General features: G+C 40.4%; 1 protein-coding gene across 2 annotated transcripts in view; it reads left to right on the top strand.

Moving 5' to 3' along the window:
* The window catches only part of klhl5 (kelch-like family member 5), a 33,844-nt gene extending 6,891 nt beyond the window's left edge, over window positions 1–26,953 (top strand). Inside the window, exons 2-14 of one of the 2 annotated variants that reach the window (XM_068320701.1) lie at window positions 7,131–7,822; window positions 12,265–12,453; window positions 14,849–14,985; window positions 16,010–16,206; window positions 17,773–17,985; window positions 19,012–19,198; window positions 19,364–19,588; window positions 19,973–20,048; window positions 21,068–21,154; window positions 21,361–21,447; window positions 21,564–21,701; window positions 22,082–22,253; window positions 24,008–26,953. In XM_068320701.1, coding sequence (XP_068176802.1) covers window positions 7,233–7,822; window positions 12,265–12,453; window positions 14,849–14,985; window positions 16,010–16,206; window positions 17,773–17,985; window positions 19,012–19,198; window positions 19,364–19,588; window positions 19,973–20,048; window positions 21,068–21,154; window positions 21,361–21,447; window positions 21,564–21,701; window positions 22,082–22,253; window positions 24,008–24,064 — 2,355 coding nt within the window. In that variant the 5' untranslated portion in view covers window positions 7,131–7,232 and the 3' untranslated portion in view covers window positions 24,065–26,953. Of the gene's footprint in view, window positions 1–5,965; window positions 7,823–12,264; window positions 12,454–14,848; window positions 14,986–16,009; window positions 16,207–17,772; window positions 17,986–19,011; window positions 19,199–19,363; window positions 19,589–19,972; window positions 20,049–21,067; window positions 21,155–21,360; window positions 21,448–21,563; window positions 21,702–22,081; window positions 22,254–24,007 lie in introns of those variants that run through there. The other variant, XM_068320702.1, reaches the window with a different exon arrangement.

The raw sequence follows: 26,953 nt of genomic DNA, 5'->3' as shown, positions 1-26,953 counted from the left end.
GGTCATAGCAAATGAACACACACAAACACACACACACGCGGCATGTTTTTAACTTATCTACAGTTGCTAATGAGTATGAGTAAAGTGTTATATTGATACATACTTTGTTGATACCTGAGGGGGGAATTGCTTTTTGTTATTGTTGTACTGTTCCAGGAAAAACCATAGAGAATGTCAGAATAAGGAGAATTCATTTTTAAATTAAGAAAGAAATCATAACAAATAGAGAATAGATAAGTAAATAAAAATGTATACGCAAGTATGTACAATTTTTAGTGCCCTAGCTTCCATTTGTCCCCCTCCTCCTCACTGCCATGTTAGTGGACAGATTTAATGTAGAGACGGCATCCAATAGCCAACAGTTCAATGTAGTTCACAAGAACAAGATAAAACCTCCACATTTCGTCTTACTGCTCCAAAGGCATTCCTGTCTTTAACCCAGAAGCCCTCAATGGAAATGTAGTTACAGTATCTAGGATCCCAACCACATTCACTGAAGTCCTGTTGGACTCCATCATGTTAGCAATCCAGCTCTCATTGTCGGTGAAGATTATCGGGAGACATGGCCTTTATTATCTCCTCTCCGTACTCAACTGTTGTCTCCTCCACTGATTTCCTTCCCATTTGCAAGCACTGTGTTTTTTTCTCCACAAATCCTCTGCAATGTTTACCAGTCGGTCTCAGTTTGATCAGCCAATCTTGTGTTTACACAATGGAGCCACTGAGTTCCTTTGGACAGACTGAGAAAGTAGCTCCATGACTACCGTAGGAAAATTAAGTTATATAATGGAAAGAGTGCAAAACAAGAAATAAAAAAAGAGAGAAATACGTAGTAACAAAGTTACTACAAGTGTAAGTGCTGGAGCTGGCAGACATGTGCATAGTGCCTGCATGCATGTAGCGCATACGTTCCACATCAACGGGAGCGTGTAGCAGGCGTTGACAGAGGGAGCTCATTAACATTTAACGGCCAGTCCCGACACATAGCTCATTACATCACTGAGCTCATGAAAGCAATTTTCAATAGAAGATATTGAGGTCCACGGATCAGTTTGAGGCAACACATTTCGAATACAGTTTAGTTGGACATCTGGCAGCTGTATGAAATTAATTGAAAAGAGTATAATATAGGACCTTTAAAAAGAACATAATATGGGAACTTTAGGTATCACAGACAAATACAACATGCTGTATTTTGTATGGGCTGTATTTGCAGTACCACAGATAAATATTCTTTTGTAGCATAACATCCAAAATTTAAATTTAAATTCTAGGTATCCCTAAACAAATATTTTACCATGGGTATTTTTCTTCATGAATCTTGTTGGATGGATGCTGCTGCTATGGAGGGTGCAGTGTGCTTTGTGAAGGGTCATATAACCTCATGACATGTTCTCATAAAATTGTTTTCATGTCCTGCAGTAGCAAAATTTAAAGTCTGGATCTTGCAGATGTGCACATCAAGGCCATATGTTGGGCCAGGCAAATCAATGACTGATCGATTGTTGCCTCTCCTCCAAACACCGTATAGGTGGACATTTGGACAATGTAATGTGTATGTGTGTGTGTGTGTGTGTGTGTGTGTGTGTGTGTGTGTGTGTGTGTGTGTGTGTGTGTGTGTGTGTGTGTGTGTGTGTGTGTGTGTGTGTGTGTGTGTGTGTGTGTGTGTGTGTGTGTTTGTGCAGAAAATGCTCAGGTAATAAAAAGAGGAGAAACCATTTCTATTTGCCCACCAGCCAACAAAGAATGGAATGGACACTTTTGATCAGATTCAAAGCCTTGTCTGCATTAGGACGTGGTGATGATAGTTCAGTGTATTTTCTTCTTTTTAGATCTGGTAGCAAAGGAAGTAAGACATATATGTAGGCACGAAGCAATGCACGTACAATGCATTGCTTCGTGTCTTTGTTTTGTGGAAAGATTATATATAACCAGCATAGGACACTGGTTATATACAGTATAATCTTTCCACATGCAACTGAACCACAGTCATGCTCATAAAAAGCCCCTTATATTTTTGTTTTCTCTCTGTGCAACTTATAGCCAATGGAATCATGCATCACTGACACACACACACACACACACACACACACACACACACACACACACACACACACACACACACACATACATGCACAATAACGTAAATTTTCTCTAATGTTGGTCTGCTCAGTGAGAGGCAGCAGGATGATTTAGTGTCAGAATGTTTCTGCTGTGGTATAAGATCAGTGTGTATTTGCTTCATCTGTCAGTGGGATGCATAAATGTAACATACCCTGGGTTTTGAACTGTGTCTACTGTACAACCATATTTTGGATCACACAAGCTTTGTTTTTCCTTTCCTCTGCCTCCTTCTGCCTGGCATTTCATCCCACTAATTTTAATTTGCACACAAAACCATTTACCAGTCACACACCCAAGACGAGCCTAATTAACACTTCATCAAAATCCTTAATCAATTTCTCAAAGGTGGAAGGATGGTAATGGAAATGGGACAACAATGAGATGGCAGAGATGTGTGTAAAGACATTACTAAATGGGAAAGGGAGGTTTTTAAAGAAGGTGATGAAAAGAGCAACAGCAAATTTAAAGAGGCAGCTGGAAGCTACACTAGCTGCTGATTAAATAACACATTTCTGTCAGCAGCTGATTTGCATTGTGCATATTAGGAAGGAAGAAGTGTTTTTTTGTGAATAAAATTAGATCTGATTCTGCTGCATTCATTGATACTGTATTCATTGATTGTTTCCAACTGTCTATCATGAGTCCTACTGCATCATAGCAGTGCACTCTTAAAATTATCGCCTACTCATTTAACCAAAATACAAAATATGCAATCCCTTATCTAAACATCAGCTTACTTTTAACCCTAAAACTAGGTCTTTATCAATGTGGAAGATAGTGCAAGACCTACCAACATCTAGTCTCAACTAGATACAAAACAAATAAATGTATAATATGGCGTAATCATTGGGTCTGACACCACCCTTTACTCTTTCTTGCCATTGTCGGACATTAATATTCTATTCAAGAATGGATTGTTTTGCCTCCAGATTAATGTACTATTACTGACTCTCTTTCCCATTTATACTGTATATTGGCAGCAGCTACCATGCCAGAGTGGAGAAGTAATTATTTGCTTGGCCAGTCTGAGCCTGCTCTCAGCCTCAGTCTTGGTTACAATCACATTACCAAACAAAACCTTGATTGCCGAACACAAACAGGCATGTCTGTCTACGTAAGTGTGTGCATTGCATGAAATACAACGTTCATAACCTGCATGCAAAATATTTTTTACTCAACTTTGTTTTCGTATATAAGACAATAACTCTTGCATTGTCCTTGCAGGTTTTCACCTCATGGAATTGACTGCAAGTTCCCACCTTTGTACAAAACCAAACACTATCACTTGTTGCACTATAATAACAGGGATGGGGAAGAGAAAATTGAGATTAGAAAAAGACTGGAAAGAACAGAAGAGTGTCCAAGTAGAAACGAAATAATAAATGAAAAAGGTGTCAAAGTGAGGATAGTGTAGAGATTGACAGGATGAGAGTCAAGATAGTAAAGCATAGAAAAGAAGAAGATTTGGAAGAACATTCAGAGCAGATAACCATCAGTCATGGAAGAATGGGCCAAAACAATAATGTAACTTTTTCTGGCCCATAAAATCTGTTAAGACAATTCTCCCAGGACTGCTATCACCTGCTTTTAGTTGCCTTTGTTTTAATGTGTGTGCGTGTGCTTGTGCATGTGTGTACCTAAATGAGATTGCATATTGCAAATTGTTTAGGTGCTCATTGTTTATTGAGTGTGACGAGTGTAAATGCATTTTTATGGTCATTTTCTCACGTGTGTGTCTGTATTTATGTGTGTGTTTGCATCCAGTGGGTTGTAAAGCAGCAGAATGTGAGAGTTCTGACTGATATCCATAAAATATAACAGGTAGGAGACCAGTGAGAGCGGGCCAACTCAAAGAGCCTCCGCCCAACTGACCGGGAGTTTGAGGGTTCTGGGGAAGAACAAAACTTGTTAGGAATACAACTTACTTACATACTTACTTACTGTACTTGGTCCTCTGCAGTTAGGAATATAAGAGAAAAGATTATGAAGTTATCTGCCTGTGGGTAACTCTAATATTACAACTTTAAACTCTGACAGAGCACAAGATCACATGAAACATATTATCTTTCCCATAAATCACGGCCTGAAAAAGACACACTACTTACAGTATTGTTTTAAAGTGCAAACCAACCGAGTCCCTGATTAAAGTTATGTCCTGATGCAGTTTTTGCAGAATTATTAGTCAATCAAATTGAAATAAAAACACGTATTAAATTATTTTTCACAGTAGTTTGCTTGTGGTCAGATAGTATATTAACTCTTGAGTTAGCATTTTAAGCAAAATACTCAGATCATCCCAGAGGCTATGGAGGATTATCCATTCTGGTTCACCATTACATTGGTGCTTTGACCTTTTGTTTTTCTCTACAGCCTACAGCTTGTGTTTGTTTCTTGAATGATTGCAGACTCATCTTAGGCATGTATTGACTTCCCACTATTGATCAGATGGAGCATTAGGGATGTCCGGCACTTAGTGGCAGGCGCATCCTGAAACAGAAGAAATCTGCCATATAAAAGCTGTAGAATTTTAACAAAACTTGTTCACTAGCTCTGTTCAGCCATTTGACTAAAAAGTTAGCCTCTCGGGCTGGATCTGTAGTCAATTCATAAGTAATAAATCTCTGTCTGTGTAATTCATAAATTGACCTCGACTGTTCGACCTATTGATTTTTGCTCGGCTGGGACTCCTAAAGCATGCCTCCTGTCTCGTTGGTGGGACTCCATCCAGAGCACACTGTGTTCCCGGCTTGGGGCTCTGCCTCTAGGTCATCTCAGGGTTACTGTAAGAGGCAGTTCTGGCGACTAGAAAACTTTTTGCAATTAAATAACGACTGTAAATATATTTTGCAGTGGTTTGCTGGTCATGCAAATACATTCATCTTTGAACAGTGAGGCAGGTACTCCATGCCGCTTTTGTAATTTTTGTTTAACTACCTCTACCAGTGAGATTACAATTCACTTTCACAGGCTTTAGTTCGCATAGATTTGCAGCGAAGTCCAATTGTAACTGAAACTGTACAAATTCAGTTCAATGTCAAATATGATGTGTCTTCAAAAGCTGTTGAGCAACTTCTGATTATACAACTATTATTGCAATGTTTTTTTTAACTATCAAAACAATATTGATATTAATATGTTTCCAGATAGTAGTGATAAGTTTTCATGACCACATAGTCATATTATCATCATTGAATAAACTCACAAAATTCATCCGCAGGATAATTACCATTACTTACACAAATACTGAACATGACACTAACCCAATTCCAGGAAGCCATATTGTCAACAAGTTTACTAATGATATTATATTTTAGTTTTTAATACAGTACTTTGTTTGCACAAAGTATAAATATATGGTGTCAGTTGGTCAAGGTCATTTTTATGTTACAAGAAGTAACAGTATTAAAACTAAACTGGACAATCAATTAGGGATCTGAGTATATTCCCTGGGTTACTATTTTAATGCCATGTGTTGTTGTTTTTTTTAATTTAATTTCATGTTTAATCTTCATTAGAGTTTGAATTCCTACTCCCTTTCTAAGCAGTTTTCAGTGAACTTAACTGTTTCTCCCCGTTTTTCAACATTCTCAAGTGTCAGCTGTACATTTGGTAGCAAACAATGTTATGGTGAAAGAGGCTCTGATTGACTGGCCTGCTGGGTGCCTGTCACACCTGAATGGTATTGCTCCCATAGGATCCCACTGATCATTACTGTCTATGAATAGCTGCTGCATTGCAGATAGGAGAAAGAGAAGATGGCGGGGACACAGATGGGGATGGAAGGGTTTCCACGGGTTAGGAAGAGCGGTTTGTGGACAAACAGGCAGAGGAGGATGGGCTGTGTGTGTGATTGTGTACATTTAGGGAGGGACAAGTGAAATTGCATTTTCAAGGACACTCATGCCCCCCCACCACACACACACCACCACCAACTCCACCCTCCCTCCTTCCCCCACTGTGGTGATTTCATGTAATGTTGGCTATTCTCCTGTTTTGTGTTCAATATCTCCTATGACAGCAGATCACCACATCAGATCATTGCACCCAGATTTTTAGGAAACATTAAGGCAACGCAAAACAAAGAAGTTAAATGACAAACATTGTAGTCTTTGCTTGATGTGTAATGATTGCAAGTACTGTATTCATGAAGACACACAAATACACACACACGACCACCTGAAGCCGTAGTGTTTCTGAAGTGAATCTTCATTTGGCTGTGAGAACAAATGCATATGACTAATACAAGCAAGTCTTTAAACTAATGTTTCATGGTTCGTTCATTCAAATCAATACACGTTTATCAGTGGTAATAGAAAAGTAAGTAGGAAGTAGAGAATAACATTTGCTTGAAATTACCAGGGAATCAAACGGTAGTGTCTCAGGTGGTAAAGCAGGTCGTCCAGTGATCCTAGGATTGGCGGTTCGAATCCCGCTCCCCAGTCTGTCGTGCCCTTGAGCATGACACTTTGCCCTCCTTGCTACAAGTGAGGACTCGCTGGTGTGTGTGTGTGTGTGTGTGTGTGTGTGTGTGTGCGTGCGTGCGTGTGTGTGTGTGTTCCGGTGGTGCAGATAGGTCGCCGCGTTCCCGTCAGTCTGCTCCAGGCTTCACATGGAGTTTATCATCACCAAATATGAATGAGGAGTACAGTAAATGAAACCACTGTGAAGACGAGCTTTGAGCGCTAAATAAATCTAATCTATTATTATCATCATAATTACACCTGAAAAAAGAATGTCACACAAGGAAACAAAATTAATCTAAAAAATTATTCTAAATTTTTATTTAAATTTAAATTCTGTAATCAGTCTGCGTAAATATACATAAGTATAATTTTAACCTTCTGTTTTAGATGGATTCATTTCTCTAATACAGCATGCGTGACATTTGAATTTCCCTATTTGATGAACGTGGCAAATGATCTTTCTCTCTCTCTCTCTGTCCCTCTCACTCGTTCCTTCTCTCCCTCCCTCCATAAACTCCGCTTTATTCGGCTCACCCTTCTCAGTCGCGGTTACCGGGAGAGAGGCGGTCGGGAGACGCGGTAGTCGGTAGCCTCAGACAGAGCGACCCGGGCTCTCCGCGCCATTTCGTCGTGCCGAGCCCTGGAATGTCGAGCAGCGGCTCGGGCTCTTCCTCGCGGAAGGAGTTCGACGTGAAACAGATCCTCAGGATCCGATGGAGGTGGTTCGGTCACCCCGCGGTCCCTCCACCTCACTCCCCGCCGCTGGGAGACTACTTCGCTGGGAGGAGGACGGGCGGCAGCTCCGGAGACGGACCTTCCGTAAGTAGCTGCAGCAGCCCGAACGCAGGCAGCGGGAACCCGGGCGATGTGAGTCACGGTGGTCTGGTGGCCAGCGGCAGCGCCGGGTCGAACCTCTGCAGCGGCAGCAGCAGCAACAGAAAGTTTGCAGAACCGGTGGGGAGCCGGGGGGGCCCGGGTGGAGCCACGGGGAACTCTTGCCCCCGCTCCCTTAGCCAGCCGGAGTGCAGGAGCACCTCCGCCGCGCTGTCTTGGGTCTCCCCGACGCCTCAGGGTCGCTCAAGGCCAGTGACGAGCATGGAGCCTCCCGGCGATCCCCCCGCGTCTCAGCCGGTAGCCGAACCCTCCGCTCACGGCGGGTCCGAGGAGGAGGCGGCGGCAGCGGCGGGGACCGAAGATCACAACAACCACCCAGAGACAGATTCCAGCTCCTGCAGGTTCGACCGGTTCAATGTCTGTCTTCTTCAAAACGTGCCAATGCTCATTGGGGAGACAACATGTTTCAAATTCTGAATTAAGGACCACAAGTCAACTAAAAATATTTTTGGTTGAAGTTTTCCAGTTTAGACTGTCAGATCTCTCCCCCAGCATGATGACACAAATGATAAATGATGTTAGGGTTCTAACTAAATGAGTCACTCTGTGTTTTGTTCGGACTGACTGATCGTCCCGCTTTTGCTCACAATCTTCAAACACTATTCGTGTTTGTGTCACACGCATGACAGAGTGTGTTGTATTGGTGTGGAAAAAGCTTTATATTAATAGTTACTATGGAGACAGGAAGCATAACAAAAGCGCTTAGGGCGTCGTAACTACCCCCCGAAGTGTATCTTCCAGATTTATGCTCTTATAATGATGTAGCAGTAAATGTGGTGAAGGAAAAGGAGACATGCAGACACGGAGTGCGTGTGTTTACTATGGTGGAATAATAATGCATCCGAAAGCCTCCCATCATGCTCTGTGTTCCCAAGACACTCATCAGGAAAAATAAATTATTTATAAGACGTGCATAGCACCCCTCTCTCCCCCCTCTCCTTTCTCTCTCTCTCTCTTTCTGTCTCTCTCAAATAACAAAGAGTACAATTTTTTTTTTTTTAAATGATTAATTTTTCTTTCATTATTTTCAACCAGATGTGTAGGGAGAAGACATGAGTGAAATCTGATTTTGAAAATATCTTTTGTTTTACGAAGCTTGGTAGCAGGAGTCTGACAGACTACACAGGAAATGAGTTCTCCACCAGCGATACACATGAATACATACATACTGGCTCTACATACAAGCACATGATGTCTCTGAAAGGATGTTGAATTTGTATTGCTCATGCACATGGATATAGCCCTGGCCTTAGGCATGGTATCGTTGCCATACCAACACTGATTTTAGTTTCCTCAGCATATATATGTGTGTGTCTCCTTGCATTTGTGTGTGTGTGGGTTCCTCTGTGACATTCTCCCCTCCCGAGACTTGATCACAATATGATATCTCAAAACAAGAGATGGAATCCCAAATGGAATCGTAGAGGGGACAGATATAGAATCCCAAAGTGAGTGAGAGTTCGCCTAGACTCCACTGATCTCATCTCTCTCCCCCCCCCCCATTCTCATAGGATTTTTACCCTTTATCTCCCCTTGTCCTGTGGTCATCTGTTCCCAGCCATGTTCATTCATTGCCCTTTTATTTTTTTTTCTCCTGCAATGTGTTGGGAAACAAAAGCATTTGTATGTGTTACGCGGCAACTGTAACATATGGCTGTTCAGGCACTGTGGATGTATGATCACGTTGTTTGTCAACCTACTGCAGTAAGTTTCATTTGCATTATGTTAGCCTACAGAATAATCCAGCTACATGGTTAATCACAACGGATTGTGTGTGTATGAGTGAAAGAGAGGCCAGGAGAGACACTGAACAGCAGTTGTGTGAGTGCCCTTGCCTGGTGCTGGGATTTAAAAAAATCTGGCTGCACTGCGTTGATTTGCCCCAGACAGTCTCTGTCTTTCTCCTCTCTCTATCCCTCTCTCTGTCTATGTTGAGGGTTTGCCAGGTTCAATTAAGGGCACTTTAAGGCAACACTCCTCACTTCAAAGCCATCTCCTCTGGCAGTACTTAGCCATACCATTCTTCTGCATGCATACTCAAACACTCACACACATAACAGGAATGATGGCAAAAAAAAAGCCCCCTTGGAGGGTTAGAGTGGGATTGAGCAGAGAGGAAATAGAGACATACAGTAGATGGATGTGGGGATGATGGGATGAGGTGGAATGCAGTGAGTGATGGATCAGTTGAAGAGGATGAGACAGATACAGAGTTGAAGAGGACAGAGGAAGAGGATGGATGACACACAATGTGTGCTGGAATATGTACTGTAATAATAATAATAATAATAATGATAATAATAATGGATTAGATTTAGAGCTTTTCTGGGCATTCAAAGATGCTTTTACAGTGGATCCATTATTTATTCACTCCTCATCCATGGGCATAGTAAACTACATTTTTAGCCACAGCTGCCCTGGGGCAGAGTGATGGAAACGTGGCAGCCAATCCACGCCAACAGCCTCTGCGACCACCACCGGAACAGTCACACACATTCACACACCAGTGAATCCCTTGCTGGAGGCAAGGATGTTCAAATTTCTTGCCCAAGGATGTGACGACATATGACTAGGGAGCCATGACAATTAAACCAGCCTTATAGTTTTTTATAATGCCCCTGCTTGCAGCTAGAGTTCTGTACATCTGTTGTCTGTCTTTAAAAATGTTCTGTCCACGGAATAACAACAAACTAACAAAAGGCAAACACATCGAACATATGCAAGACTGGTTCTTGTTGGCACAGGGTTAGGTCGAATAGTTTTTAAGGGGGTTTTTTTGTTTGAATTTTTTTGTTAAGGAAAATCTGCTACCCACGGTTGCACAGTGGGTAGCACTGTCGCTACACAGCAAGGCGGTTCCGGGTTAGCGTCCCGCTCTGTGCGGAATTTGCAGGTTCTACCCGTGTCTGCGTGGGTTCTCTGGCTTCCTCCCACCTCCAAAAACATGCGCTTCAGGTTAATTGGATGGTTTCAAATTGCCCGTAGGAGTGAGGGTGTGCATGCGTGTTTTTTCAGTCTCCATGTGGCTCTGCGCTGCACTGGTGCCATGCCCAGAGTGTCCCCTGTGACAGGCTCTAGCAACCCCGCTATCCGCAACAGCAGATGAAGTGGGTATTGAAAGTGAACTAATGTCAAGGGAAATCTTTTTAGGTCTTGACTTGTGTTTGTCCAGAAAGTGACTTAAGCTATGCCATGTATTTTTGACAAGTGGTGCATAAACACCCACCATAAGTTGGAGGGATGCTTTTCACAATGAAGACATTTTTCAAAAAATATTGTTTGCTTTTTCGACAGCAGTATTCCAATACTTGATGAAAGAGAGGCAGATCTTTTGAACTGTTTATTTTCTCTTTCATAATTTGCATATCAGCAGTGTATCGGAACTGAAAATTAATGTATGAGGGGTTTTTCTAGTAGACTGTAAAATTCAGTCTGTAGAGCTTGGTGCTCATGTAAACACTTGTCTCATTTTTGCAGGGGCCAGAGTGGTTAGCTATGTTCAACATACATTGCTTCAAATATCTTATATTATTTTCAATTGGACATTAAAAAATTTAATATTCTGCCCAAAATCACATATTTTCCAGAGTGTGATCAACCCAAAATTGCTGCCTGCGCTACCAAATAAGTAATCCTAACTATGAGGTAATTAGGATTAGTTCGGAAGTATTCGCTGGATAACATATTTGTTACAACAAACTCAAGTACAGTACAAATACCTGAAAGAATACATAATAAAGAGGATTCCAGGAGCAGAAATCCCCAGTACAGACCCAGAAGAGGATGCGCTCTAGTTGCACATTTGATTGATACTAAATTTATAGTTTAAAATGTTATCTTTGCATTTATAGTTTCTGTTTTATAGTTTCTGCTTTCTGTTTTGTTCCTGTGAGTTTAAATGTGTAGAACATTGTAATGTATAGGACAGTTTGCAAGAAACACACACACACACACGCATATGCACGCACACACACACACACACACACACACACACTCACACACACACACACATTTTTTTTAACATTGTAGAGTGGAAATAATTCATCATAGGAGTATCACTTCATTTCTTATCTCTATCTGCTGCCAGGCCGGTGCCACTTGTTTTTAGATTAAAAATGGATGTAGAACTGTGGCTCTCATAAATTAAATTCTGGATCTGGAACCGTGATGGCTGATGATTTACAAGGCAGCTGTACTCTGGAGTCTATCTGATGAACACACATCCACACACCAACTCCCTCACACACTTCAGAGCCTAGGCTGGAAGAAAGAGACATCACCTCCTAAGGTTTCTACACTTCCACCAATCAATAGTGAAGGTTGAAGTCATTGTTTCTTTGAACTTTGTGTCATTTTCATTGTTCATAGAGATACAAGTAAACTGGTTGCTATTAGGGAGCAGAATAATTAGCTGCAAAGCTTATGTGTTCATCTTCCTTTAAGTGGGCTAAATTTATCTGGCCATTTGCACCCAGTAATTGAACCATTAATGGACTTTTGTCTCCTTCTGGTTACATACAGTAACTGTTAAAAAGAAATGGTGATAGCAAATATATGCCAGAGAACAATATAAAGAATAAGATGATACATGACCACACAGCATTTTTGTTTTGAAGAAAAGAAAGTCTGCATCTGCACATGAACTCAAAGTCTTTTTCTCCCTTTCTTTGTGTGTGTGTGTGTGTGTGTGTGTGTGTGTGTGTGTGTGTGTGTGTGTGTGTGTGTGTGTGTGTGTGTGTGTGTGTGTGTGTGTGAATGCAACTATTGTCATTGTCTGACAAAGGACCTCGAACAGCAGTGCTACACTGTCCTCATGCATTTCAATGGAGCCATGTGCATGTCCAGAGGAATGTACGTTCAGTGCTCTGTCCCATGCAGATGTCACATTCCGTAAGATGGAGGGCTACCTGAGATCCAGACAGCTGTGTGATGTCATACTGGTGGCTGGAGACAGAAGGATACCTGCACACAGGTAAGGGTCTCAAAACATGCTTTGGAATGATATAGAAACTATGTCCATCCTTAGGGCGATAACTAACATCACAATAAGAGACAGAAGACCGGTCCTCAAACAGCAGAAAGACTTTTTGTCTCACTGCTTTCATCTTTTGTCTCATTCCATTAAGTCCTCTGAGCAAAAATGGTGCAAAGCAAAATATCCTGTATAATAATTAATGACTGTAATTCACTAATAATGTATGTGAAAATGTGTGGTACTATCTAAAGGTGCATGATGTGGTAGTATCAGCCACTGGGATGAGATTAAGACATCATTGTTTGAATCTACTTCTTTTGCTTGCAGTCAATGTATTGTAAGTGATAAATAAAAAAACTCAGTGTTGAAAGTTGTACAGTTTTTGGCTGTATTCTCCATATTTCTTGTGGACTTCGTTGTAATAGCGCCGTTTAAGGAAACTCAAGGGAAAAAAGGAGAACAGTAGTATTTTTTCTCCTCAGGCTGCACCCTTTAAGAAATAGATTTCCCTGCAAATCCATTTTTTGACTTTCATATGAGCTCCTTTTATTGTGTAAGGTGAGTGTACCCTTAGTTTAGTGCTTTCATTGTAGATCAGTTGGTGTTCAATGTCTTCGAACCATAGTATGTGCATGATGTGGTTCATGTCTGGTCATAATACAAGACAGAGTAAAGCCATATCAACAACATGTGTTGCACTTAAGTTTCGTTCATGTTTAGTATGTATGACATTTATTTCAGTCTAAAAGATTTACCTCAGTCTAGACAATCGATGACTGATTGACTGAAAGACAGGAGGTCCAAGAACAAGACCATTAACAAAGCAACGCTTCTTTAGAGCGTCTACATTTGAGAGGCTTTGTAGAAGAACGCAACAGTTGAATCTCTCCTTTCAGTCTTCCTGTTGTTTTTCTTTTTCTGTTCTTTTCACCATTTACCTCATCCCCACTGAAACGCAAACACAATGGTTCAGTCTCCACCTCTCACTTTCATTTCCTGATTCTACCTCATCTGTTTCCTGATTTCATCCCCTGGTCTATTATATTCCCTTTCCATTACAATGTGACATTGTGTTTGCAGTGCATTTCCATGTAAATAACTCAAGGTTGTTCGTAGCCTGTGTCATTCACCTGCACTTAGTCAATTTGCAGAGACTCACAGAGACTCATTTCTTCACGACTATTGTGTATTTTGATACCTTTATAAAAACACATGTGCAGACAGACACACACTTCACTCTTTTCTGCCATCTATTGAGCTCCCAGTTTGACACTCAGCAATGAGATTATACATATATGCATATATGCACATGTAGATTAAGTACACACACAGGTGTTTTGATTTTTTTTCCCCAGTTGATGAGGATTTTTGTATTTGGGAATTATATAAATTAATTTTTCCCATCTGCTTTTTCAGACACTCACCTCTAATTTTTACGTGACTAATGTGCCTTTCTTTCTCTGTCTTTCTGTCTCCCTGTTTTGATTGGAAAATATAAATTGACTAATCTTTTCTGACTGCATGAACTGGCTTGTCTTTTCTAAGGGATATCAGAGCTTGGTCTGGCTCATGGGGTTTCTTCTTTTATATTGTTTCTGTTGACACATTTGTTTATAGAAGATTTTTTTTAAGTATCAAGGCATGTGCAGCTAGGGAATTTAAAAAAATTTAGACATTTTGATTTACTGCAGGAAATAAAGAAAGACTACGATGACATATATAACTGAATTATAGATAACCTTTCCCTGACGTCTCTGCATGTTTTACCTATACCAGTCTTTACCAGCTCACAGGAGTCCATGATGTAGATTTAGTATATAGATAACAGTCAGCTAAGAATAAACTCAAATAGTCATCAGACTATTAATCACTGGAAAAATATCAGTGCGTCCTACAATAACATGGTTTCCTGACTGTTAATCCCCGCTGGTGGAGCAGATTCTTCATTCCTTCCTGATTCTTAGTAGATCTTGGAAGAAAACACATTTGTCAGTTTCACCAGTAAAGGCCATTTAAAAATTCCAGAAACTTCAAATACATAGATGATTATCAGTTCCTCGTGTTTGCAGGAGTTCTCTCTCAGCTTTAGTATGTACTGCTGGACAACCCTGGTATTTCAGACACGGTTTAGTCATCCAACACACACTTCATCTGATGCATTTAGTATGTCTAATTTGGGATGGTGAACAATCCAGTTCTCCCGCTTCCTTCCCCCTCCAAAAACATGCTGCTTAGGTGAACTGATGATACCGAATTGGCCGTAGGTGTGAGTGTGTGTGTGTGTGTGTGTGTGGTTGTGTGTTTACCTGTGGCAGTGCACTTGAGTGTAACTTGCCTCACACCATTCATCCCTCAATCCCAGAATGATGCCTGACACTCTCTCCCCTCACAGACTGGTCCTTTCGTCCGTGTCGGACTACTTTGCGGCCATGTTCACCAGCGACGTCAGGGAGGCCAAACAAGATGAGGTGAAGATGGAAGGAGTAGACCCTGATGCATTATGGGTCCTGGTGCAGTACGCATACACAGGTACCCATACAAACTGATGACTTTTATTGCCGGAAAGAATTTTGTTCATTCTAGCAAAAAAAAATCACATTCTACGATGAGTACTGGCCTTGGTTATATTTACATTTACACTTATATGAGTACAGTATTTTTTATGTTTCAATATATCGGTTTATTTAATGCAATTTTTTATATTTAAGCAGAGTGTACATTCTAATTCCAAATTCTAAATGCACAAGTGAATGCACATGCATCATACACATCTTAGCATGAGCAGAATGGTTGGTTTGGAAAATTGAAGAATAGGCTGTAATTTTGAGATAGACTAGTCTTCATTTTTACCACCGTGCAGATTTAAAACTTCTTTTGGACCACAAAGAAAATTCCACTGGTGACGGACGTTAAAAAAGAATTTTTCCTACTGTCTTCTCTTTTTTTTGCAATTGGATTTAAAAGGAAGGGGCGGCACTGTGGCGCAGTGGGTGGCACTATCGGTTCAGAGCTAGAAGGGTCCTGATTTGAGTCCTTTCTGTGCAGAGTTTGTACGTGCTCCCCCTGTGTGCGTGATGTCTCTGTGAGTTCTCAGGCTTCCTTCCACCTCCAAAAACAGTCAGCTTAGGTGAATGATCAGTTCTAAATTGACGTGAGTCTCAGTGTTCTCATAAGTGTTTGCCTTTCATGTGGCTACACGATGCATCCGAGATGTACCCCAGCACTTGCCCGTAGTCAGCTGGGATTTGCTCCAACACACTTGTGACCCACAAAGCGGAAGAAGTGGCTGTGGACTAGACGATTACAACCGTCTGGCCTACAAGAAAATAGATGAATTTGCAAGGAATAAACATCCCTAGTCTATGTCTTCAGGAGCCATAATTTTTTCCATGTTGACTAAATGGATTCATTTTGTGCTCTCTACTTGTAAAAATGAAGTGCCCGTTGCTTGACTTGATGTTGCTGTTACTCTTGATTTTAAACCCTTTTAAATATAAAATACTGTGCACTTAAAAAATGTTGCTCTTGTCTTGTTTCATTCTTCTTCCTCCAGGCCGTCTTGAGTTGAGAGAGGACACCATCGAGTCGCTGCTGTCAGCCTCCTGTCTGCTGCAGTTGTCGTCTGTGGTTCAGGCCTGCTGCTCGTTCCTCATGAAGCAGCTCCACCCCTCAAACTGTTTGGGTATCCGTTCCTACGCCGATGCTCAGGGCTGCCACGACCTGCAGAGGGCCGCTCATGCTTTCACCATGGTGGGTACACCTCCAGCAACGGTAAAAGAACAACTCCTTATGAAAACCGGTCTGACACTAGGGATGTAGAATTGGGCAGAGCAGAGGTAATTAGAAATATAAACACAGCTAAACTGTTCCTCCTTTTTCCCATGTTGGAGTCATTTTTCCAGCCTTGACGCTATTCTTGGCAACAAATGTGTTCCTTGCTCTCATAGGAGCACACGGCATTATCACTACAAAGGCTGTTTTCGGCACATGGTTACTATGGTGACTGTGAAAAAGCTCTCCATCAACTTCTTTTTCTTTTCATTTTCTTTTTTGTCTTTATGTTCTTTTTTCACCCTGCTTTCCTCCGTGAGTCTGTCTCTCAGAGTCTGTTCTAGTGTTCATTCTCATTCAGCTGCACTTTAACTGGACTATTGTTTCACTGTAAATTGGGTAATTATTGAAGGGGCTTCATTTCAATACTCTCTGCCTATGTCTATGAATTCACTCAGTCACACACTTATTCACATAGACACAGCTTACTAAGTGGTTAAAATAAAGTGAGGAAGGAATACCATGGACTAGGAATAAGTTCACTCTGGTTTTCTTCACATTTGTGAAACCACATTTGTGGTTTGGTTATTTATCACATTTGTCTTCACTCTTTCAAATTTCCATAGTTCTTTCCTTTACATTAGATCATTAAAAATATAAGATCAGATAAGATAATAAAAAAACGGTTGAATATTATATCTAAACCAAAATTGTCCTCACCTTGCCTTTTTAACTATCCAGCTTTAGTCTGTAGCACCATTAACATTCACTGACTAAAATAGAGATGAAACAATTCGCAGAAAATATGCAAACAACTTTCTTTGGTAATCTTTTCTGGTTCAGGCTTCTTAATTGTAAAGATTGTCTTTTGGGGGCGGCAGTGATCCAATGTACCAAGATCAGCAGTTTGATTCCTATTCCCGCACAAAGAAAAAAACATCCGGAGTGTGAGCTGACAGTGGAAGGTGTCAGCTCACCTCCGGAGCAATGCCGAGGTACCCTTGAGCAAGGCGCCATCCCTCTTTACAAGTTGCTCATTTGGGCGCACCAAGCAGGAGCTGCCTGCCACTCTACCTCCCCCTGCATGCATACAGGCCTCTTGTGTGAGTTTGTGTGTGTTACTGGAGCCTGTACACACTAATATCTATGCATGTGATTTGAGTAACTTGAGTGTGCCACTAATTTCCCTCCGTGGATTAATCAAGTCTATGAAATAAATTTAACAGCAGAAAAAAGATTGATGGCAGGTCACGCCAAGTAAAAAATTAAATGTATTTGTTTTTGAAATGATCTATAGCTTAATCAGTAATAAATACTCTATCTCAAGCAGCCTCAGCATTTTATGTTGATTAATTATTTCAACCATTCCTCATCCAAATCCTGATTTTCAGGCTTTTCATCCTTCTTTTTTTGACCATTTTCAAGAACTGACCTTTGTTTTCAACCAATGCGTTTTCCTCCGGTTATTAATTTTTCCATCTGTAATTCATTATTTATTCATTTATTATCATTACAATTGAGAACTTTTATCTTTCTGTGCACCAGGAACATTTTTTAGACGTGGTGGGAGGCCAGGAGTTCCTGTTACTGCCAGTGGATGAGATGGAGAGGCTGCTCAAATCCGATGATGTCAACGTGCCCGATGAGGAGACCGTGGTAACCGCTTTGCTGTCATGGGTTGGTTATGACACTACTACAAGGGAACGACACCTCCCCTCACTGCTGGCTTACATCCGACTACCACTGCTGCATCCACAGGTGAGCACTCCAAAGAGCTTTGCCACATGTTATATTGTCAGGGACTAAAGTTTCAAGGTTGAAATTCACTCTTGCGGTTCAAATCATTCTACTGTATTTTTGAGAGGGACGCTAATACAAACTGAATCCCTGCTTTACATGATGTTGGGAACAAAAATGCATATTTTAATATGTTATATATCTGACCTAACCAAATGTTACGTCACGGTTATCGCTTCGTTACATGATTCATTACGTAATGATTCAATGGATTTTTATGCAGATACACAAAACTGTGTAACACTTTGTTCTGTATGTGTGTAGCATGACGTGGGTTGTAAATGTTCATTTTTTTATACAAACCAATACTGTAGGTTACGTGAAGAAATTTCCTCAATCCTTGACGACACAATTCTCTCATTGTGACAATCAGTGACTGAAAATAAGATTAAGAAGAATTACAATGATTATAGTAAGCGGTGAGTACAGGGGTGGCGCCTCAAGGCAAGGAGGTTCTTAGTTCACTTCCTCCTGTGGCAATTCTGTGCAGAGTTTGTATGTTTTTTCTGTGTCTGCTTGAGTTCTCTCTCTAAAATTAGTACAACATGCATGAATGAATCTGTGTATTGATGAGAATGTAGCCTCAATGAGTCTATGTTCATAAGGTTGTGTTGAATTTTTCTTCAACACATTTTGAAGCCAAAGTTTTACTGCATAAAGTCTGTAGGGGCTCTGTTGTTCTGTTGTATTTCTCACAGTGAAATGTGCAGCAGATACAGTCATTTGTAACACTCCTCCTATTAGAAAGCTGACGATTTTCCACTCACTCACTTAATGTAATTCACTTTTATTTCTTTAGCTGTTGTGCAGTATTTGCATTTGTGTTTAATTGTGTGTTTGTCAGATCTGATCTAATACTTCAGTCAATGGGAAAGCTTTCATTTGACTCTCAAACCTCCACAATTAGTGAAAACATTGTCTACACCAATGCCTGCTTATCTTTCAACTGTAAACGCACTTGTGTGTTTATTTTTTATTTGTGTGTAGTTCTTGGCAGACCTGGAGTCCAAACCTCTGCTCCGGAACAGTATGGAATGTCAACGACTGCTGATGGAAGGGATGAAGTATCACCTCTTGCCACAGCGTCAGCCCCTGCTTCAGAGTCCTCGCACCCGACCCCGCAAGGCAACTGTTGGGGCCATGTTTGCCATTGGGGGCATGGATGCTACAAAGGGTAGAGGAATGATTTGCACATAATTCTCAAGAGTACACAATGGAGTCAAGTAATTAAAGTTCAACTCTCTCTGTAACTGGATGGCTGAAATGTGTGGAAATGCAAATTAGAGGACAACAAAGGGTCAAGTTTTTCTTTCACATGTTTGCCTGTTGTTATCTGTAGGGGCTACCAGCATCGAGCAGTACTGTCTGCGCCGGGATACGTGGAGACAGGTAGCCACCATGAGTGGACGGAGACTGCAGTTCGGTGTAGCCGTCCTCAGTGGCCGTCTCTATGTGGTTGGTGGCCGAGATGGACTTAAGACTCTTAATACTGTGGAATGTTACAACCCACACAGCAAGACATGGAGCGTTATGCCTCCCATGTCTACACACAGGCATGGCTTAGGTGAGCTGGTTTTTTGTGGTATCGATGCAGTCTTTGTAGACTAAATAATATTTTTGTTGTTTTTAAATAATAAGTTTATTATTCATGTTGTTTTATGCAAAGTACCATTTTTCTTGGTGTCTGGCCTGTCATATTCTCCGGACATAAAAAAATGAAATTTTTTCTCTCATCTGGCGCCACAAATATTTTGGACAATAAATCCCGTTCCCTTTGAGGTATCAACATGTGGCTAACTCTTCATGCCTAATGCCTTGGTGTTGGTTACACACCCAAAAGTCACTAACTCTTGTTCAAAATTTGTGTGGGTTTATAAAGTTGTCCAAACTGATAGTGTTATGGTGAGTTACCAGGGTTTAATAATGTTTTTATGTTTGTGTATCACAGGTGTAGCCGTCCTAGAGGGGCCCATGTACTCAGTAGGAGGCCATGATGGCTGGAGCTACCTTAGCACAGTTGAAAGGTAATAGGGTGCGTCAAACTGCTGTTTACCTGTTGTGTACTTTGCATATATTTACATATATTTTCATGTCCCATACTCCATGTAGAATCATACGATGCATACAGTTTTAGTTTGATAATGTTTTAAAAGGGTCTTATTATGAAAAATGCAGTTTTCATGTCTCTACATATACAAAGTGTTCCTCCCTAACCCTACCAACTCCTAGAATCTGGAAAACAAACAGGTCCTGTATCAATAGAAAAATGAAAAATTGTGCTCGACTCCATAAAAACGAGAACTTTCAAAGCAGCGCCCACATTGAGGAAACAGTGGGAGCTATTAACAGAGTAATTGACGTATCCCGAGTGATTAAGTTATTTACAGTTACTGTACTTAGGACCATAAGTAAAGTGAGGTTGTATTTGGCTAAAGAGGCTAAAGCGGTTGCTCCACTTCGCTGACTGAAAAAGTAGCTCAATGATTACCATAGAAAAATTAACAGATATATCATGAAAAACAAGAGTGAAAAACATGAAAAAAATAAGAGGGAAATACATAATAGTTACGGAAAATGTAAAACCTCTGGACTACCGCTAAATGTGAGTGGGTAGTGGCACGTGCATTCTCGTGGTGCATATGAAGCACATCTAAGGGGGCGTGTGGCAGGCATGGACAGAGGGAACTTATTAGCATATAATGGCCAGCCTATTCAAACGAGGTGTTTCAAGCAAAATTATATGAACTATTTTCAATCAAAGATATTGGGGGCCATGGATCAGTTTGGGGTGAGACATTTCAAAAACACTGTAGTTGGACATCTCTGAGCTGAATGACATTAATTAAAAAAGCATAGTATAGGATCTTTAAGTTAACAAAAAAGCTATTAACATTAGTTTCTCTAAATGATCAATTAATAGTTTCAGAAAGAGTTTGTTCTCAAAGATCCACTGATAGAAAAACACATATTTCATCCATCCAATCCAATGAGCCATTTTATACCATGTGTAGGTCATACTTGTTGTTTTTATCTATTTTACTAGGTGGGACCCCGAGGCTCGACAGTGGAGCTTTGTGGCAAGTATGGCGACACCTAGAAGCACAGTGGGGGTAGCTGTACTCAATGGAAAGTAAGTGAGTTTAAATTAAAAGATGCAAATTAATACAAAAATAAGTAATTTTCCTTTTTCATCTTTGTGTGTGTGTGTGTGTGTATCCTGCACTCAGTGTCAAAAAATTTAATCAAGACTTCTGAAGTGTGGCATTTGTGTTTTGTGTGAGTGGGCGAATGTGTGTATGCTTCCAGAAGTGATAACACCGTCTTTGTCTTCATCAGACTGTATGCGGTAGGAGGTCGTGACGGCTCATCCTGCCTGCGGTCAGTGGAGTGTTTTGACCCCCACACCAACAGGTCAGGCCAGAAGTAATTACTGCCTCCTGCTTTATTCCTGGCTTTATTTTCCGGTTGATATTTTCAGTGAAGTGCTTTGCCATTCTTAATTAAAGGCAATTTACACACTAGTAAACCTCCATTTGCAGGTGGAGTGGTTGTGCTCCCATGGCTAAAAGGCGTGGAGGTGTGGGTGTGGCCACTTGGCATGGCTTCCTTTATGCTATAGGAGGTCATGATGCTCCAGCCTCATCCCTTGCATCTCGGCTAAGTGATTGTGTGGAGAGGTGAGTCTGTTTGGTCTTGTCTGTGTAGGTAGGTAGGAAGACTGAGCTGAAATCAGAACATGGTTAGCCAGTCATAGAATAAAATGTGAAATAGGGAAGCAACCAGCCAAAAATTCACTTGCTAGCATTTGTAGCAAGTGGTACTTTTAACTTCCATGAAAATGGAGGAAGACTTTTGTCTGCAAATATTTATACCATGTAACAATCCGTGACACCAATTTCTAATGCATACAAAGCAAGAAGACTCACAATGAAGACAGCTCAGATCGGGTTTGGACTCAGTAAATTAGATATAACATTTTACATAATGAAATTTTAAAAATTACTTCTTCGTGTGTGTGTGTGTGTGTGTGTGTGCGTGTGCGTGTGTGTGTGTGCAGGTATGACCCACAGACAGATGTGTGGACAGCAGTTGCCCCCATGAGCATCAGCAGAGATGCCGTTGGTGTTTGTCTCCTAGGAGACCGTCTTTATGCTGTGGGTGGTTACGACGGGCAGGTGTATCTTAATACTGTAGAAGCTTACGACCCTCAGACAAACGAGTGGACACAGGTACACAGTAATACACACACTCACACAGAACACTATTCAAGCGAATGAACTCTACTCTTATTGGACAAGCATACCCGGATTTACATTATATGTGTGCACTCATATGTACAAGGACACAATGACTGTATTTCTAAAGCAAGTTAAAACTTACTATCTGTATGAAATGCACTTACACCTACATGTATTTTGTGTGTTAGGAGGTTGTTTTGTTAAAGTTACCATGGAAAAATGGGGCACCAGGGCCATGGCTATTAGCCATTCACTCCTTATCGTAACTAAAATGAGAGATGTTTGTAACCTTAACATGAGTCAAACACATTCCCCATGGATGTTTGACACTAAAGGTGCCCCTCATCTCTAATCCTGCTTGTCACGTTCTTGGACAGGATCTGGAATTGTGTCTGCACTTTTTGTAGATGATTGGTTCTTTTGGCTTCGTCAAAACATTATCTGTAGTGAGCACTGAATGGTTTGCGGTTGCGGAATGTGACGTGGTTGCCATTTAAGTCAGCACCTCCAAATTTTAGATAGTGGTTCTCTGGAAGGAAGTCAGTGGATTGCTCCCATTAGGTTGGGAGTATGTTGTCACGTAAAAACATGTCTCTCTCAAAATGCCACAGTACTCAAGACCTAAAAGTACAACTAGAAATATATGTATTTTACGCTTGAAAGACTTGGCTTTGGCACAGAATTTGTGACTCTTTATGCCTGTCCTAAATCTGTACTTCTGACTAATCATGACAAGTCGCCCCCAATCACACAGCAACATGGAATGACCTATGGTCTTCGCTTTGACTCTTGAACTTGGTATCTAACTATACCATTGCCTTGCATGCAGATGATATAATATTAACATTGTCTGATTTAAGGACTATGCCGTCTGTAGAACTGATAAATTACTTTGGACCATTGTCTTCGTTTACTATTGACTGGGAAAAAAGTATACGCATACAGATGATGCTTGACAGTCTCACTGTGTTACTTGGTTGCTCCATGTATTATCTGACATCTCCCTCACGATCACATCATGTGCTCATATTGGGCCCTGTCATAGCATAGTTTTTCTACTGGATTGGGAATGGTCTTTCTGTTTTTTGCTTTAAAAAGTGGCTAAATAGATAGATACATAGATAGATATACTGCATACTTTATTAATCCCGGAGGAATTTGCACAAATAATCCAGATGGTTTCTTCTCCATATCGGAAAGACATTTGATATAATCAATGCTCACCCCAAATTTCTCAACATATGAAGTCACTTTGTTGAAAATATAAAAAGAGACAGACCTCAAAATGAAATATACAGATTTGAAATGCACTGTATGGTGCTACTTCTCCTGGCTTTTATTATTTTATGTGTTGTGTTAAAAAAAAAAAAACATGAATAGAAAAAAAACAAAACATCAAAGCTTTTCTGACACCCAAAGGATCATCAAATTTTTTTTCCAGCTGATTTTCAAATTTCTTTCGTGACCTGCTCTGCTTTGACCAGCTTTCCATTCACACTGGATCTTTATCAGTAGATAGACTTGGCCAGTGGTCACCTAAATGAAAGTTTTCATGTTGTGTGAACATTTTAAACTACTTCTTTGGTCACCTGCTTACGCAGTCTATTATATATGCTCACCTTTAATTTGATGTGGTGAACTTGCTAGCAGAAACTTGATAATTTAAACACCAAAGAGACATATTGGGATTTATTTGGAGTGATTTGTGATTTTGATTATCATGTTTTCCTTTTTTGTTGCTCCAGGTAGCACCTCTGTGCGTTGGAAGAGCAGGTGCATGTGTGGTAGCTGTCAGACTGTGAGACGACCAATATTCATCGGAGGACTGTGTGTCAATGTGACTCAGACATTCTCTTCTTTGACTGACGCGGCCAACCAAGTTACTCCCTGGACTTAATCCGCCTGCAAGCACGTGTCCAACACTGCAAAGTCAGACACATATCAGGTCACAGTTTACTCCATAATGACCATTTGTTTTTATGTTTTGGGTTAATTTTGAGTTTAGTTGTGTCACACCTTAAATTTGAGCATCACTTTTGCTAGAAAAGTGAACTGCTACCAACACCTTTGAACAGCCATCTCAAAGCTAATTTTTTCCTCTTTTTTTTTTGCTGTTGGTGAGGGAGAGCACACGCAGGCATGAGCGCGCACGTGCACACGTGCGCGCACACACACACACACACACACAGTTACTTGTTTGTTTCTACTGACAAAGAGGTGACATACTGTGACAAGATCTTCTTGTGCGTATTGATGCTATTTTCATACTGTGCATTATTATGTCCGGCATTTGTTCTCACCTCTTTCTCTACCTTTCTTGTCCATCCAGCAACAGATGAAAGAAAGTCTATTGACATAATCTGTGTAGACTTGTAAACAGCCATTCTGTAACAAACATGGGTACTCTTTTTACATCCAGCTTCAAAGCGGTAATGTATTGTAATTGTCAGTGCTCGTGCGTTACACCGTCCGTCCGTTAGTTAGTTAGTTCGTTAGTATGTCCACCAAATATCTTTTCACCCAGTGCACATAGAAAGATGAAACAAAAAGCAGATTACTCAGGCGGCAAAGGGGATGAAAATGAGATGATGACCTTGACCTTGAGAAACCTAACTCAAGGTCAGATTTCAACTTTTGTACACTCAGGAACTGGACAAGATAGAATGACGAGGGAAAAGGCCAGTGTCAGTAAGACCATAGATCAAAGCTAGTGCTTTGATCTACCTGTGCACTAGATTTGATCTATGGTCAAATCTAGTGCATAGCTTTTATCTACCCTAAAAGGTCAAAGCTATGCACTTGAACTTCACAATCATGGTTTTATACAGTCTGTCGAGCATTTCTTTCTCCACTACAGATTCTTCCTCTGTGACTGTATGTATATATGTATGTGTGTGTGTGTGTGTGTGTGTGTGTGTGTGTGTGTGTGTGTGTGTGTGTGTGTGTGTGTGTGTGTGTGTCTGTCTGTGTCTGTGTCTGTGTGTCTGTGTCTGTCTGTGTGTGTGTGCATAGACATTGAAAAGAGTATATTTTGTCTTAATTGAGAATCTTCACAGTTCCACGCTCTGCATTTCCTATTCCCTACTGCTTTCAATCTCACCATTTTCCTGATTTACGACACACATACACTCAAACCAATTACCCCACCACTATAAATTAGACCACAATTGAATACACTGACAAAAAGAACAACAGATCTTGTAAGGAACTCGTGACTTAATGTTGATTCAGCCAGTCCAACAAGAAATTATCACACATTAGTGGTAATTTGTGAGCCTTTTCTAGCCAATAACCCCCAGAAATACACAAACACTGACCGCAGGTTAATGCTTAGGAGATACAATCATTTTGTCTCTTATTTATAATTGTTTGTTTCTCCTGTGTGGATCAGCTTGCTTGTCGGGTATGTGTTTGAGTGTGTCTGTGTCTATATACAGTATGTGCACACTGTATATGAGGGAAAACTTCTGAAAGTGAGAGACAAAGGCATCCTGTCTGAATTGACAGATCTAGAGCTAGTGTGACCTGCAGAATGTACTTCATAAACACACACACACACACGCACGCACGCACGCATGCACACACACACACACACACACACACACACACACACACACACACACACACACACACACAACTACATAGATGAAAGTTTAGTGCCCCAAGCATCAGAGAAGATTAAAAAGTCTCTAACATCTGCTGCCATGACGAGTAAAAAACACCAAAATAAATATGGGCAAGCTAGTGATTCCCTACAGTGAAGCTGATGTTTGTTCAAGTGTAGGGCAGAATTCCATTACTATAATCTATCCCCCCCCCCCCCTTAGAACCTTCGCTCTGTTCGTGTAGAGATAATTTTCTTATCAGAGCAGAAAGAGCATGTCACCTCGGCTGTGTGGATATAATTAGAGTTTGGTTTAGAATTGAATAATAAATAAAATAACATTCCAAATTAATCTATGAATTTAGTACAAATTATGTATAAAAATGAATCTAAAATCTGTATTTAGTCTTATTGAATTATATATGTATTCAGTGCACACTAAATATGCCATGCGTTATTGTTTCCTTACAATGAATTGAAATGAAGAAATAATAATATGACAGTTGTTGAGAATGGGTAAACATGTTCATCTCCTCTTTTTGTACAGCACTATTATATTTCCTTTTTTACCGTATAATAATGTATGTATAATATATACGCTGCTGTAATATGTTATCGGTCTTTTATACATTAAAGTCAAGCTGTGATTTAATGTTCATCTCTGTTTTACTATTGTATAAAATACCATTACACAACATTTAAAAAATAAAAGTAAATCATTTTTATGGTGCAGATGTTTTCACAAGCACTTTCCATTTGTCAAGGTACTATAAATGCCATTATGGTTTAGATTTGTATTTTTATATGGCTCTTTTTTCTAGCAGTTTCACCATTAGAGCAGCTCTGATAATGGCCTTTCCAGTTCATATATTTCTGTGGTTTGTGTTTTTCACTTCTGAAGTATGTCTTCAAATTAATTTCCTTGATGTGGGGGTTAATATGAGCCCTCATTTTCCTTAATTGTAGATGCTTTAACTTAAGGCCAATCCAGAGACCCTGCAGGAGGTTTTGTGTATTTTTATTGTGTGTAAAGTTCATGAAGAAGAATTATCACGTTTTACAGTTCCAGTAATTAAACAAGTAAGAG

The sequence above is a fragment of the Antennarius striatus genome, chromosome 8 (assembly GCF_040054535.1).
Source record: "Antennarius striatus isolate MH-2024 chromosome 8, ASM4005453v1, whole genome shotgun sequence".
Lineage (NCBI taxonomy): Eukaryota > Metazoa > Chordata > Actinopteri > Lophiiformes > Antennariidae > Antennarius > Antennarius striatus.
This window is presented reverse-complemented; position numbering and strand designations above follow the sequence as displayed.